Source organism: Prionailurus bengalensis, chromosome B1, assembly GCF_016509475.1.
Source record: "Prionailurus bengalensis isolate Pbe53 chromosome B1, Fcat_Pben_1.1_paternal_pri, whole genome shotgun sequence".
NCBI lineage: Eukaryota > Metazoa > Chordata > Mammalia > Carnivora > Felidae > Prionailurus > Prionailurus bengalensis.
The window spans coordinates 140,852,380-140,869,761 of record NC_057344.1 but is presented as its reverse complement, the minus strand read 5'-3'; the positions used below and the strand labels follow the sequence as shown (position 1 = coordinate 140,869,761).

General features: G+C 37.9%; 1 protein-coding gene across 1 annotated transcript in view; it reads right to left on the bottom strand.

Annotated features, from left to right (window-relative positions):
* ANTXR2 (ANTXR cell adhesion molecule 2) overlaps positions 1-17,382 on the bottom strand; it is a 155,896-nt gene that overhangs the window by 85,308 nt on the left and 53,206 nt on the right. The window contains exon 11 of the mRNA XM_043572387.1: positions 8,266-8,344. Coding sequence (XP_043428322.1) covers positions 8,266-8,344 — 79 coding nt within the window. The remainder of the gene's footprint in view (positions 1-8,265; positions 8,345-17,382) is intronic.

Here is a 17,382-nt window from a genome sequence, read left to right as displayed (position 1 = left end):
TTTTCCAGAGCCATTATCCGAGCATGAAAGACTTCATCTTTAAAGGGAAATAATTTCATTGTTCACATAGCTTTATAAACAAATTAAGGAAAGGTCAAACACATAGACTTCAGTCCTAAGAGCAGACAGCAAGATGAAAACTGCAGACTTAGGAGACAAATGAAATAGCCATGATGACACATAGATCTGTGTCACAGGCAGAAACTACAAGCCACTTTTTAAATAAGTAGGTGCCAAAGTTACCAAGTTGGACAAGTCTTCATGAAGCCCACAGGTTAGTTGGAGAGACAAACCTTGAGCAAGGTTTGAGCAAGGAAGGCAACTACGATAGAGACAAGTAGAGACGAACCTGGTCTATAGTTCTAAGAGGACCACTTTGAGGAAGTAAGAAAGCGCAGGGAGAAAGTATGGTAGAAATAGTGGCTTCTTGCAAGGACAAGAGAAAGACAACTTTGGGTGGAACATAGGTAGAGGGGATTTAGTAGCACCTGAAGAAGCTGAAGAGAGGGTATGAAACACAAAGTTCTCAAAAGTGGCAGTTCTTTTTAATACAGAGAGACTTGGCCATCTGTTGGATTAATGTCCATTTATTGGACAACCTTTCTTTTGGCCATTTGTTGGACTGAATCTTTCTAACCACAGTTTTGAAAAAATGGCATTCTCACATGTCTGTGAAGAGTAGGTTGTGCAAGTTAGCTGAGGAGTCCAGTTTGAGACTTACTACCCAGATGATGGTTATAGCTATGAAGCCAAAACTCTTTTAAGGGTTAACTGAGGACATACCAGAGCCTTGAGCTCGACAGTGGGGTAGAAAGAACATATTTTGTAGTCATCCCGGACACACTAAGTTTTTGAATTTCATCTGCATCTGATTTCCTTTTCTCCATTAAAAGTAAGTTTTCCAATCAAAAACTTCACTCTGCCTAATGTAAGTGAAATTCTGGCTAAGAGAATCATAGAAGTATAAAAACAAATCAGTCACAGGCACCTGGGTGGCTGAGTCGGTTAAGCATCTGATTTCGGTTCAGGTCATGATCTCACTGCTCATGAGTTCGAGACCCGCATCAGGCTCTGTACTGACAACTCAGAGCCTGGAGGCTGCTTTGGATTCTGTGTCTCCCTCTCTCTCTGCCCCTCCCCCCGTTCATACTCTGTCTCTGTCTCAAAAAAAAAAAATAATAATAAGCATTAAAAAAACTTTTTAAACAAATCAGTCAGTACTGTACTTGCAAAATAACTATGAGAAAGGAATCACTCAAAATTTCAAAACTGTTGTAAGCTACCTAGAAAATAATTAATCACAGAAACCACATTAAAAAAACAAACAAACAAACAAAAAACCACAAAAAAACAAAAAACAAAGAGACACTCAGAGAAGGGGAAATGGGTCTCCACAATTTTTGTTTCTATGTATTTAGAGTTCAGGGAAGAAAAATCAGTAACAGAATGGGTGATGATTTCATGTTCTGGATTCTTTTGGAACATTTGATATCAGGAATTAGCAAACTATGTCCCAAAGGCCAAATCAGCTCATGTGTTTCATAAGACCCCTGGCAAGTTAAGATTTTTTTCTTTTATCTTACTACATAGCCAAAAGAAATTAAAACAAAAACAAAAACAAAAACGTTATGGGGCGCCTGGGTGGCTCAGCCAGTTGATTGTCCAATTCTTGATTTCAGCTCAGGTCATGATCCCAGGTTGTGGGATCAAGCCCTCCATCAAGCTCCACGCTTAGTATGGCACCTGCTTGGGATTCTCTCTCTCTGTGTCTCTCCCTCTGCCCCTCTCCCATTTCCCTCTCAAATAATAATAATAATAAAAGAATATATTACATAAAATTCAAATTTCAGTGTACATAGCTTTGTTGAACCAGCCACATGGATTTGTTTACATAGTATTTACAGATGCCTTTGTGCTAGAATGGCAGAGTTGAGTAGCTGTGATGGAAATTGTGTAGCCCTGAACCCTGTACCTTTTACAGGAAAAAAAAAGTTGCCAACCCCTGTTTTATATAAATCAAATTAGGACCTAGTTACAAATGGCAGATTGCACAAGTGGTCAGGCCAGGGTGGGCGGAGACAGACTTGGATTCAATTGCTGATTCTGCCACCTACTTGATATGAGCAGATAATTTAACCTTTAGAGCCTCCAGGCTCCATGTCCCCCCTCTCAGGGGCAGTGAGAGCTAAAATCAACCGATGTTCTTTCGCATCAAGCCATACCCCCTGCTGAGGGTTGGGTCTACCTAATAGAAGAAGCACCTTCTGATGTGTTTGCATATATGTGTACGAGAAATTAAGAGGTGGCTCTCTGTTCCTCATCTGTAAGATTAAGGTAACAGTAAGAGCCTCCTCTTAAGTTTTAAGTATTAAATGAAGTCATAAAGTGCTTAGCACATGTATAGTGCTTAGCACGGTGTCTGGCATTGTGTGCTCAAGAAACATTTTTGATACTGTTATGTCAAGAGTCAGAAGAACAGTGGTTCAAAGGGGGGAAGAAAGATATCTTTCACTATTTCTTTTAAGCAGAGACTCATTTAGGAGATCTTCTGACATAGATAAAGAGAGATGACTGTCTAAATACAAGCCCTCCTTGGGCCCTAATCTTAAGTCTCATAAATCGAAGCTTCATTTTCCCACTTGTAAACTAGATCTACCTCCATTCATTTAACAAATAATTTTGGAGCACAAGCCCTGTGTAAGGACCAGGCACTGGGAGGAAGGCAGGGAGTGAGACAGGCCCTGCTGCCAATATCTCGAAACAAGTAAGAAAAGCCCAGAAGTAAACAGGAAATTACAGTTCAGTGACGTAGTGCCTTAACAGAACTGAGCCTGGATGCCCTGGGAGCACACAGAAGGGCTGCTTTATTTGTGGGATTTCTATGAGGATTAATCGATTGCCAAAGCAATGGTGTTTTATTTTCATTGGCTTTCAAATATCTGTGAAAGCCAAAAGCATCATCCTAGAATGAGTAATACTACTAACTGCATCTCATCATATCTGAAAATGCCTGACAGACTGAGTACCACTTAATACAACACCCGAGTGTTTATCATCATCTTACCCACTATCCTAGTCTGTTTTGAAAAGAGATTTAATGCACACATCAGCAGGAGCATCTCATGGCAATGGTCTCACTTTTCACATCTACAAATGTTATATAATATCACTACCACACACTAGAGGTATTTGAGTTTGAGTACAAAACAATGACTATTCTAATAGGAAAAATGAATTATGCTATGATTATTAGCAATACAATAATGAAAATTATAGTATTTATTATCCTATAATAATTACTGGAATAATAAAATTCCCACAGAAAACTATACATCATCAACCTAGACTGAAGCATCAAGGTAACTGTGACCCCTCTGACCTTTCCTCTTTCACCTCTCTGAAGCACTTAATGCTGCCTTCTTTTCATATTAGAGTTCCATCTTCCTTCGGCTCCTTTATATAGTAAGTGTCCTGGTTTTCCCATTTCTTGAACTGTTCCTTCTCTCATTCACTTCACTAATTCTATTGACCAACATAGGCTTACATTTTTCCTCATCTTGATTAAACTTCAGATAAGTTTCCTCTTGGCAATAGGTCCATGACCTCCCTTTTTTTTGAGAGAATCTACTTTAGAAAACTTCTAATTGCAAGGGGTGGGAGGGAGGGGAGGGTGGGTGATGGGTATAGAGGAGGGCACCTTTTGGGATGAGCACTGGGTGTTGTATGGAAACCAATTTGACAATAAATTTCATATACTGAAAAAAAATAATACCTACTTCACACAGATAACAGTGTTATCTGTTGTATAATACCATTGCCCTGATATGTTTGCATATCTGTCTCCTCCTGTTAGTTTATATACAGCTGAATTAGCATTCTTGATTGAATAAATATTGAATGGTCTGGCACTGTGCTCATAGCTTAAAAAAAAAAGAAAAAAAAGAAAACTTCTAATTGCAAAATCTTTCTCTCCCTCTTTGAAATATATTTAAGTCTCTTTCCAGTTTTACAGATCCAAGGGGGAAGGTCTCTCTCAACCTGAGAGCTACCCCTTTGAAATGTATTCACCAAACAAGATGGTAACCCTATCTCCCAGTCTCTGTGGAAGGGCAGTAGCCTAACTTCATGGGTGCCTAGCTCCAAATTTTAACACTACCCCCTGTCAGTAAAATAAGAGAAAGTTTATTTCTATTTTGGGTAAAACCAGTTAGCATATACAGGTGGCCTGCAATTCCTTCCTCTCCCTTGTCCCACCTCTGTTGAGTTCAATCTCTCCCCTATTGCAATAGTCTTTTTTTTTTAAGATTTTATTTTATTTTATTATTATTATTTTTTTAATGTTTACTTATTTTTGAGAGAGAGAGAGAGAGAGAGAGAGAGAGAGAGGAAGGGCCAGAGAGAGAGGGAGACACAGAATCGGAAGCAGGCTCCAGGCTCTGAGCTGTCAGCACAGAGCCCGATGCGGGGCTCGAACTCACGAACCGTGAGATCATGACCTGAGCTGAAGTCGGACGCTTAACCAACTGAGCCACCCAGGCACCCCAAGATTTTATTTTTTAAGTAATCTCTATACCCAATGTGGGGCTTGAACCCACAACCCCAAGATCAAGAGTCACATGCTCCAGTCAGGCACCCTTATAATAACCTTGAATAAGGTCTTCCTTACCTGTTTAATGTTGTTGAGTGCAGTTTTTCTTTATTGCTACATATTTCTCCCATTCCAAGGAAGAAAGGAGAGCCAGGAGGGAAGAGAGAGGGAAGGAGAGAATAAAAAACGAAGGAAGGGCTGATCCAACAAATTATTACAGTTATCCTTTCTTCAGTTAAAGGATATTGCAAAATTAAAGTGGCAGAAAGAACAATTTCAGAATAAAAGAATTCTTTCAAGTTGAATAAATCTAGCATTATGAAAAATATAATCCATTTTCTTTTCTTTTTTCATTTCAGCACTGACTTCTGTGCACTGGGGTTTAGGAACCACAGACCTATGGGATGAACTCTAAACTCCACCTGGTTGTTTTCTTCTTTGAGGCTACTGATAATCTGGTCTAAATTTTCTATTTTCAAGTTTCCCTCCCATCTTCACTCCAATCAAATACATCCACCCTCAATTTCATTTTTCTCTTCATCTGTAATCGGCTTTTCCCTCCTTTCTTCTTGCCTAGGTCCTGCTTTCCTTTCAGGACCCAGTTTATCCTGATTCCTCCATGAATACAAAACCTTTCTCAAAAACAAACTGGTGGTTGCCAAAGAGGAGGGATTTGGGGGTATGGATGAAATTGGTGAAGGGGATTAAGAAGTACCATCTTCCAGTTATAAAATACATGAAACACGGGGATATAACGTACAGCACAGGGAACACAGTCAGTAATATGGTAACAACTCTATATAGTGACAGATGGTAACTACACTTATGGCGGTCACCATTTTGAAATGTACGTAAATATCAAATCAGCCAGAAACTAATACAATACTGTATGTCAACTATTCTCCAAATTAAAGCAAAACAAAACCTTTCTCTGATGCTCTTTTCTTTCTCTTCTTGCTCTAACCTCTTGAAAGTCACTTTCTTTTTCTTTTTTCAGTAAAAATCATGTGGAATTTCATTGACTACTTCACTCTATACAGTGCCCAAATGTGTACTTTCAACCCAGACCTCTCTCTGGAATTCCCGACTTGTATATTCAACTGCTTTATGATATTTCCACTGAAATGGCTGTATAGACATCTTTCACTCAACATTTCCAAAACAAAAGAAGTCCTCATCTTCTTCCAAACACTGCTCTACCTGATGACAACACGTTCTTCTAGTCCCTCAATGTGAAAACACTTAGAATTATTGTGGGGGTGCTTGGGTGGCTCAGTAGGTTGGGCATCCGACTTTGGCTCAGGTCATGATCTCACCGTCCGTGGGTTCGAGCCCCGCATCGGGTTCTGTGCTGACAGCTCGGAGCCTGGAGCTTGCTTCCAATTCTGTGTCTCCCTCTCTCTCTGACCCTCCCCCACTCAAGCTCTGTCTCTGTCTCTCTCAAAAATAAATAAACATTAAAAAAATTTTTTTAATAAAAAAAAGAATTACTGTGAATGTCCTTCTCTCACACCCACATCTACTCTGTCTAGGCATCCCATAGATTCCACCTTTACACAGATGTATTCAAATCCAATCACTTCTCACCATCTCACATTTAGTGGAGCCATTCTCCCCTCTCCTAGATTACTGAATTAGGCAAGGAATTAGTCTCTGTATTTCCACATTTGCCCCTCTCTGCAAAATCTATTTATACACAGTAGCCAGAATGATCCTTTCAAAGTATTAAGTCATATCATGTCACCTTACAATGGCTCTCCAATTCACTCAGAAGAAAAACTCACGTCGTTAATATGACTTACAAAACCCTATATAATCGGTCCCCTTCCCCCCCTCCCCCATTCTCTCCTACTCTTCTTGAGACTCCTGCTCTCCCAGGATACCTCCATTCCAGCCCACTGGCCACCTTGCTTTGCTTTAAACTTGTCAGACAGAATGACCCTTTAAGCTTTGTTCTAGCTGCTCCTGCTGCATAAAACACTCTTCCCTTGGGTGGTCTTCAGGGTTCACGTTCACACATTCCTCAAGTCTTTATTCGTATCTCACGTTTGCAACAAAAATTACTTTGATCCCTTACTTAATATTACAACTTGCACCTTCACTCTCTCCATCTCTGACACAACCAATGTCACTCTTTCTAAAATCACCTTACTCTTAAACTACCTTGAGTCACAATGTGCTCTCCTGAGAACCGGAAAGACCTAGAAGACTCCCTTAAAAGTACAATGACTTGTAAATTCGAAAATGAGTCATTTAACCTCAGCTTCCCTTCACACCAAAATTGTGAGTGCCTATGGGATACAAGTCTTTGTATCCCATACAAGGATGAGAAGAGATGGCTAGAGGAACAGAATAAGAGGAAGGACGGAGAAAGAGTATCATTTAGTGAGCTAATCACTGAGAAACTACGTAATTTGTAATCTAACCACATCCTGAGAGACAAGAAAACTTGCAAATTGCAACATGAATTGCAAATGAAGAGAGAAAAAAAACCTAGATATTTTCAAACAGAGACAGGTGTTGATAAAGAGTTATCCAGAAAATTTAGTAGTGGCCCAAGGTCCTTATGGATGTTTGTTTTCCTTGCAATGTTTTCTTACAGTGAGAAAGACAACTGTCTCTATACAGATAATATTGAGTTACTTTGTTTTTTGAAGGAAGGGACACCTAGGTGGCTCAGTCAGTTAAGCATTTGACTCCTGATTTAGGCTCAGGACATAATCTCATGGTTTGTGGATTCAAGTCCTCTGCCCTGGCAACGTGGAGCCTGCTTGGGATTCTCTCCCTCTGTCTCTGTCCCATTCCTGCTCTCTCTCCCCCTCTCTCTCAAAATAAATAAAAATAAAAACATTTCTTAAAAAATGAAGATCAAAATATAAACCCATGCAACCATGAGATGTGAGAAAATGTTTTGGTTTGTAATTTTCGTATTTTGAAGGGCAAGAATTTGGGGTTTCTTGCTTTGATTACTGTATTTTTTATAAAGATAATATACTCATAAAAATAATAGCCATGTGATCAGTCCCTTTTAGTGCTTTCTGTTTTCATGTTCAACTGAATATGAAAACTTTCCATGAACCCTAAAAATTATCCACAAGGAAAACACTATCTTAACAACAAAGTTTACATTTGAAATTATTGCATCTTAGGTAATACAAATCAATCATCTCAACTAAAACAGAGTTTCAAACTAAGATATAGCAAACTATGGAAATCAAATTATTTACTCATGTTAGAAAGCACCAACATTTAAAAGGGACAAAAATATGAGCTCACCATTAAAACACACTCATAATTTCAAAAACGTGATCAATGTCTTAGACACAATAACCCAACCTTCATAACACAAAAAAAAATTATTCCATTTTGATAATTAATGTTTTAATAAAAATGTTTCATTTGAAAATCATTCTTCTACCTTATTTTGATTTTAAATGACTTCTGAATTTTATGAATATCAGAACAAAATTTATCTTATCTTAAAATCTCTTTTTAATGAGACTAAAGGAAAAAAAACAGAAATCTAGAATGAATTCTATACAAAGTTTTCCTTGTGGTGCTCTCCAGTGTCATTGTTGGCATCTTCCTTATTATAATATGCAACAGCACTCAGAATCTGTAAATTATTTCTGGATGGAATCTTTTTAAAAAGTAACTTTATGCAACTTTTTACTTACACATTCTGTGGCTGTGACTATCAATGAGCTTGAGATAACAGATTTTCCTCCATTAAAGCTCACTGAAACATCAAGAGTTCTGAAAGAAAATGAAAGAAACAATAATTAAAAATAAATTAAAAACGAGAGGATTGTGGGAGATTTTTATTTCTGCATATAATTCAAAACAAGCAAGAATGTTTACTTTTGATCAGTTATCCCAACTTTTTTCTTTCTTAGCTCCAGTCATTACTTAGTAGCCAGAGGCAAATTCCTTAAATGATCTAATTGTTCCTAAAAGAAAGATTAACATAAATAGTAACATTAAAAAATTCCTTGAGAGAAATGCTGAGGCTGTCTTCCCAATACCCTAAAAATAAAAAAAAAAATTTTTAAAAAACCACTTAGATCCTATTTACCATATTTCCCCTGTCTTCAGACATTACTACCATCACAAGATTATTAAGAATAAAAAATTGGAGGGGTACGTGGGTGGCTCAGTAGGTTAAGTGTCTGACTTCTGCTCAGGTCATGATCTCATTGTTTGTGGGTTCGAGCCGCACATTGAGCTGTCAGCTCAGAGCTTGGAGCCTGCTTTGGATTCTGTGTCTCCCTCTCTCTCTGTCCCTGCCCTACTTGCGCTCTGTCTCTCTGTCAAAATAAACATTAAAAAAAATTCTTAAAAAATAGATAGGTAAATAAATAAATAATTGGAAATAATAAACCATTCAAGGTTAAAATATAGAGAAAGTGACAATACAGGAGAGAGAAACTGAAGAAAAACGAGAATGCAATGTCCATGTAGGTATTTGTTGTAGACGATCCTAGGACATCAAAATATCTTAACAAAGGTAAATGTCCATACTACCCAAAGCTATCTACACATTCAATGCAATCCCAATCAAAATTGCACCAGCATTCTTCTCGAAACTAGAACAAGCAATCCTAAAATTCATATGGAACCACAAAAGGCCCCGAATAGCCAAAGGAATTTTGAAGAAGAAGACCAAAGCAGGAGGCATCACAATCCCAGACTTTAGCCTCTACTACAAAGCTGTCATCATCAAGACAGCATGGTATTGGCACAAAAACAGACAATAGACCAATGGAATAGAATAGAAACCCCAGAACTAGACCCACAAACGTATGGCCAACTCATCTTTGACGAAGCAGGAAAGAACATCCAACGGAAAAAAGACAGTCTCTTTAACAAATGGTGCTGGGAGAACTGGACAGCAACATGCAGAAGGTTGAAACTAGACCACTTTCTCACACCATTCACAAAAATAAACTCAAAATGGATAAAGGACCTGAATGTGAGACAGGAAACCATCAAAACCCTAGAGGAGAAAGCAGGAAAAGACCTCTCTGACCTCAGCCGTAGCAATCTCTTACTCGACACATCCCCAAAGGCAAGGGAATTAAAAGCAAAAGTGAATTACTGGGACCTTATGAAGATAAAAAGCTTCTGCACAGCAAAGGAAACAACCAACAAAACTAAAAGGCAACCAACGGAATGGGAAAAGATATCTGCAAATGACATATCGGACAAAGGGCTAGTATCCAAAATCTATAAAGAGCTCACCAAACTCCACACCCAAAAAACAAACAACCCAGTGAAGAAATGGGCAGAAAACATGAAAAGACACTTCTCTAAAGAAGACATCCGGATGGCCAACAGGCACATGAAAAGATGTTCAGCGTCGCTCCTTATCAGGGAAATACAAATCAAAACCACACTCAGGTATCACCTCACGCCAGTCGGAGTGGCCAAAATGAACAAATCAGGAGCCTATAGATGCTGGCGAGGATGTGGAGAAACGGGAACCCTCTTGCACTGTTGGTGGGAATGCAAATTGGTGCAGCCGCTCTGGAAAGCAGTGTGGAGGTTCCTCAGAAAATTAAAAATAGACCTACCCTATGACCCAGCAATAGCACTGCTAGGAATTTATCCAAGGGATACAGGAGTACTGATGCATAGGGCTACTTGTACCCCAATGTTCATAGCAGCACTCTCAACAATAGCCAAATTATGGAAAGAGCCTAAATGTCCATCAACTGATGAATGGATAAAGAAATTGTGGTTTATATACACAATGGAATACTACGTGGCAATGAGAAAGAATGAAATATGGCCTTTTGTAGCAACGTGGATGGAACTGGAGAGTGTGATACTAAGTGAAATAAGCCATACAGAGAAAGACAGATACCATATGGTTTCACTCTTATGTGGATCCTGAGAAACTTAACAGAAACCCATGGGGGAAGGGAAGGAAAAAAAAAAAAAGAGGTTAGAGTGGGAGAGAGCCAAAACATAGGAGACTGTTAAAAACTGAGAACAAACTGAGGGTTGATGGGGGGTGGGAGGGAGGGGAGAGGTGGGTGATGGGTATTGAAGAGGGCACCTTTTGGGATGAGCACTGGGTGTTGTATGGAAATCAATTTGACAATAAATTTCATATATTAAAAAAAAATATCTTGACAAAGGTACAAGAAGAAAGAAAAATTTCTTTTTTTCATGGCTAAGATACATCAGAATTAGAATACAGCTCTTACTTTGGAAACATGATTTCAAATTTTAAGATAAGTAATAATAGTTAAAATTTCATTAATTCAGATTCTAGCAATTATTTGTGATCAGTCAGCCAGGAGTTGGTAATTTTCTAAAAAATGGCTCTAAGATATCAAAAGGGGAAAAAATGACAAGGGGATTTTAAAATATTAAGGAAACAGCCCTTTTCCAAAATAGTTTACACAGTATATTATCCTATAATATTTGGAATGCCAACATTTCAAAGCTATCCATTCATTAAAGCAGAAAGTAGTAGATAAGATTTTGGTAATCTAACTTCTATACAGTGCCATGCTCCCATTCTCCGAAAATATTCTAAATTCCAAGAACTGATAGCTAAAAACTTTGCCTGAATTACTCTGAATCAACAAAATGTTATATTTTGAAGTTTTCTTCTCTATTCCTTGAATTGAAGGCCAAATTCACTACCACTTACAAAGAATTCTGATAAAAGAGAAGCAATCTCAAACCACTGGTAAAATTTCAATTACAATGCCAGAGATGGGGGATGAGAAATATGATTTAGCCCCTGCTATGTGTCAGATACCCAGCCTAGGCATTTTATGAACATCATCTCATTCATCTTCACAACAGCCCTTAAAGAAAGTAGTAGTTTCACAGTTGTGTAGATGGGGTACATCAGGCCCAGAAATGCTAATTACCTTGCCTAAAGTGGTAAAGCTAGGGTTCTAACTAATTTTGAAGTCTTTCCATCAGACCACGCAAGCTTGTTGAAATCAGAGTCCTTAGTGTGTTTCTTTTCTCGCCGTGATATTTAGTTTGGATTCACACAGGAACAAGAGACACCAGAAAAGATACTCCTAGCAGACCTGAAGCTGAGCTCTTCTTCAAAAATCAGTAATACTTCTGTTTAAAATATTTCTTTTTTTTTTTTTTAATTTTTTTTTTCAACGTTTATTTATTTTGGGGACAGAGAGAGACAGAGCATGAACGGGGGAGGGTCAGAGAGAGAGGGAGACACAGAATCGGAAACAGGCTCCAGGCTCCGAGCCATCAGCCCAGAGCCCGACGCGGGGCTCGAACTCACGGACCGCGAGATCGTGACCTGGCTGAAGTCGGACGCTTAACCGACTGCGCCACCCAGGCGCCCCTAAAATATTTCTTTAAATTATTCCCTTCAAAATACTTTGTTTAAAAAAAAGGTTTAGCTATATCCAGAAAAGAATGAGAACTTAAGATATTTATATCAACTTGTTTGAACTTTTGAACTAGTTCAACACAGAATGCCAAGTGGTTTATTTAAGAAAGAAAACTTAAACCCAATTGCTTATTCTGCAGAAACAAGTGCCTTGTTTTATTTACTTTTTTTGAAGACTAAGCAGAGTTGAATCCAAAAATAATCTTTCCTAGTTCCCAATTCCTCTACTTTGAAGTGTACCAGAAAGCATATGACATGGTAAGTATGGTTTTAGTTTGGGGGAAGGGACTATCTGGTTCACAATAATGTATGATTGTTGCAAATAATCTTACTGATTCAACTTTTATGCGTTCAGCAGATACAGAAGTTGTTTATAACCTGGCACTTAGAACTCCCCAGAAATAAACCAGTTCTCTAATTAATGAAGGAAACATTAAAAACTTTGATGCTTCCAGACTGAGAAAAAAAGAAAAAAGGATTTTAATGCTTATCCAAGTGGAATAAGAACAGAAGATCTATTTTACAACAAAGTTCTTTCCTCTAGTAGAAATGCATGCCAACGAGATCTTCTAGGCAGCCAATATAACTGCAGTTATCTCCAAAACTCAGTCTAGTATCATGTGGCTGGTTTCACATAAAACTGAGACAAGTCTCCACAGATGGAAAGGCACCTGATGTTTCTTTTGACATGTGGACTCAACTGAAACAATATGATCTTTACCTTCTTGAGAGCAGAGCATGGCCATCAGCAGCAGCATTGATAACGATGGCGTTTATCGAGTCCCTACTACGAGCCAGACACAAGGCTCTCCTCTCATTTAATCTTCACAGAGACCCCCTGAGCTAGGCAGCAGCATTTTCTCCACTTCCCAAGAGAGGAAACTGAAGCTTACAAAGGTAACTTGCCCAAACCTTAAACTTCTCTGACTCTGGAGTCCAAGTGCTTCTTTTATTTCTACCACATACTTCTTTCATCCCTGATAAATATGTGAGAATCTTACATTTAAATTTCTCTCATCGGCAAGAGCTGAGTAACACTCCTCCAGGTTTTTACTACATTCATTTACCATATTGCTCATACTAATACATTTACCATATTGCTCATGGTTAACTAGAATGGCATTTACTAACTGCTAAGATAACACAAAAAACACACTCCAAAAGTTACTCTTGCATTTAAATGTTGTTGTTTCTTTAGTGAAACGTTTTTGAAATTATTGGTATGATACTGGCACATGAATGATACCTTTGCCCCCAAAGGTATGCTGCTCCTTTGCATGCAGATTGGTAAAGCCACCTCACCCTCTAACCCAAACCTGATACCCTGACCTTTTGTTGACTCAAAATTCCAATACATATATTTAATGTTTGCCATCTTATTTTATGTCATTTCCATTCGTATCTATGCATTGCTCATTCCTACATAACCCCTACTTCTGGTTAGTGTATCACTAACAGTAGAACCCACACTCCCAGTTGATAGACGCTTTGTTACGGATGAAAATGTATGAAAGCCATGTTGGTTTTACCTAATTCCACACAGAAGTGAGAGGTGAGGGGAGAGTTCATTTTTCATTTGTGCCAAGAATCAATTAAAATTATAAAAGGGGAGAGGTCTAGCCCACAAGTTGAGAAATCAGGAGTCCTGGGTTTGAAGCCTAGTCCCTATACTCTCAACCTTGCATTCCTCAATCTGTAAAATGGGGATAATTTTACCTATGTCAGAGTTGTTTGGGGGAAGAGAGCCTGGAAAAATAATAAGCATAAAATACCCAACATAGGATACAGCAGTTATTCTTATATTACTGTAACACTTGACTATTTTTCTAACAGATTATTCAGAATAACAAGGTACTCTTATTTTTATTTATTTTTTTTTTTCAACGTTTATTTATTTTGGGGACAGAGAGAGACAGAGCATGAACGGGGGAGGGGCAGAGAGAGAGGGAGACACAGAATCGGAAACAGGCTCCAGGCTCCGAGCCATCAGCCCAGAGCCCGACGCGGGGCTCGAACTCACGGACCGCGAGATCGTGACCTGGCTGAAGTCGGACGCTTAACCGACTGCGCCACCCAGGCGCCCCAAGGTACTTTTATATAAACCTTTTAGACCCAAGTGAAAATATAACACAGATAATACAGAAGAATATCTAGCAGCAATGAAATAATTACCTAACACTTTTTGGCTCAAAGAACTTTTCTACTCACTGCCATGTAAAACTACAGATAAATTGTTCAAAAACTGCCTAGAATGTAACATCACCCAGGTTCCTGTACAGAAATGTTTCAGTGTTATTTCCTTCCTGTTACAAAACATCATCTGATTAAACCCAACATCATAGCTGTGTTGGGCTGTATGTTTACACCTCAAACCTAAAACTGCACTCTAAATTGGTTTATGAATGTTTGCCAATAAGTTCATGATTCATTTAATCACTCAATCATTCTATTACTAGTTAATTAAACAAATACTTACAAATTGCTACAATAGGCCAAGCTAGGCTGTGCTTGGTAACAGGACTGCGGTAACAAATAAAACACAGTATTACAATGTAAGTGAAAGGAAGCCACATAAACAATTACAATAGAGTGTGACATTAACTAAAAGAGGTATAAGCACAGGAGTACTAGCGGACCTAGTTGTGAGAGATACAACTTGTTCAGCTTTGCCAAGGGGACATCAACAAAGGCTTCCTGCAGGAAGTCACTCAAAGATGAATCCTACATAATGACCAGGAGATAATAAGGAAAAGAGATTAGAAAAGCATCCACGAAGAAGGAGGCTATTTGATAGGCTGGAAGGTAAGGAAGGCACAGAACAGTCGAGGAACTAAAACCATTCAACGTAGCAGCATCACAAGATGTGAGAGTGAGAATATGTGGCCTGAGGCTGGAAAAGGGAGTAGGAAAGGATCAGGAAACAGCCAGGATGCCATCTTTAGACATTTGGAATTAGTCTTAAGAGTTTTTAAATTATGTAGAAATATTGGCAGAACTGTGTTTTTACAAATATCGTTCTTTTTTACAGTGTAGAACGTGGATTGGAAGAGTAGATTCTACAGTAGAAACACCATTTATGGATCTCGTGGTATATTTCACATTAGAGCCAAAGTAGAAATGAACTAAAATAGTGGCAATAAGGGTGGTGTGAAAACGAAAGTTGGGAGATCTTAAGGAGTTAAAATAAAAATGATCGGACATTTAGGATGTTAATGGTGAGGAAGAAGGAAATAGTTAATGATGACTTAACAGTTTCTACCTTGGTGTGAGGTGGGTTGCATAGGAAACACAGGAAACAGAGCAGGTTTGAACAGAAGTACCTAGGCTTAACTTGGGAGCTTCAAGTTGAATGGGCCATGAGAAATCCAAGCGAAGCAGTAGACTTTCGGATAATGGACTTTCAGATAGTGCCTTTAGAGCTAAGAAAAAGATCTTGTCTTGAGATTTGGAGCTCCTCAGCAAGAAAAGGAAGCCTTGAAGAACATGCATTTATGAATCAGTATGCCAACAATGGTGATAACTGAGAGTAAGGGACAGTAAGAAGAGCCTGCAGTGACATCTGAGAAGAAACAGCCAGCTAGGTGAGAATAAAAAGTCATGAAAGACAAAGGGAGAACCTTCTGAGACAGGAATGGCCCACAGTGCCTAATGCAGGGTGGTTAGGGAAGATCAGTCTAAGAACTGAAAACTTCCAACATCCTTTTCTATAAATTGGTTCTACATTGTTCAGAATTGCTCACAAATAATACACTCTTGGTTCCATCCTTGGAATATTTTTTTTTTTTCAGAGTAGAAGGATCAGGGTGCCTGGGTGGCTCCTCCCATAGAACATGCAACTCTTGATCTCCAGGTTGTGAGTTCAAACCCCATGTTGGGTCTAGAGCTCATTTAAGCACAAAAAAACAAAAAACAAAAAACAACAACAAAAAAACAAAACAAAGTAGAAGGACAGAAGAAACCCAAACAACTCACCATAGCAAAAAGACTGTTTGAAGTACATTTTAATGTCAACTGGTATTCAATTAATAGTGATAAAACTAAATTCATTCCACATGAATTATTAAATAGTATTGTGATATATAATTAAGTAAATAAAATTCAGTAAGTCCTAATGGTCACAGTGAGTTTATTTAAAGATGCAGGAGAGTTCCCAAACAGAATAGCTCAGTGCCATATGTTAGAGCTACTTTGATCTAAGAAACTTCACACACCATGAACTATGGTTGACATTTCAATCCATGGTAGCCTATTTGCAAAGTATTCATTTACTACTGACTTCTTGTGTAGCCAATAAAAGATGCCATTTTATGATCCATTAAAAAAGATGAAAAAATTAAATAAAATTATGAAAGGCATTTGCCAGAAGTAATAAATAATTTACCTCCAATTTGCACGTACTGAAAATTAAGCTGGCAACAACTCAAAAAGTTATAAAAATTATGATGACTTAGATATTTTGAAATCAAGTGCTACTATTAAATACTCTGCAGAGCTTTTTAAAAGTTAGTTTTGTGCATAATAAAGATGAAGAGTTGAAAAATAAGTCTTCATATTTGTGAATAAAGATTTCACTAGATTTCACTTATAGTGAGAAGTATATATGCAAATAATGCTTTATCTAAGGATATCTTTTTAACGTGGTTAAAGGGTTCTTGAATAAAATAATTTCTTTTTAAGATATTTCAAAATATGTGTATACTAAAACAAACATTGCAGTTGGGAAGTTGCTAGATTTCAGAAAGAACAGAAAGCTGTATTCAGAAATGTGCTGGCCATCACACTTGAAGCTGTACTGCAAATGTTTACAGCATTACCCTGAAAATAATCCCTTTCTAACTGTTTTTGCATATTTTAATAAAATAATGAAAAGATACTTGGAAATAATCACTCATTTTTAGTGCCTTTCATCCAAAAAAAGCCAAATCCCCTATTAATAGCAAAAAAAAGTAAGAATAAAATAATACAAAATTTAGAAGCAGTATTTAAGAGGATTGAAACACATATCTAAGGATATCTCTATCTCATCATATATCTCTCATCTCATCCGTCTTTGAACACTTGTGGTTACCAAAACATTCTCTAAATTGTCAGAGATCTTCTTTGTATTGAGCTGAAATGTGCCTCTCTTTACCTTTCGCTCTTTCCTTCTCCTTTCCTTAGAGCAATAAAGAATAAGTCAGCTCTTTCACATGACAGAGCTGATGTTTGAAGACATCTGATATGTCATGCCTGAATCATATTTTAGAGTATTTTCAATTACATTGTATTTAGCATTTCCATACTTGGCAACATCTTGTTGGCCACCTCTAGATGTGCTCCAACTAATTGTTCCTCTTAAAAGACAATTTCCAGAACTAAAAATAATACTGAGGATGGAGCCCCAATAAGGATTAGATGAACTGATCAC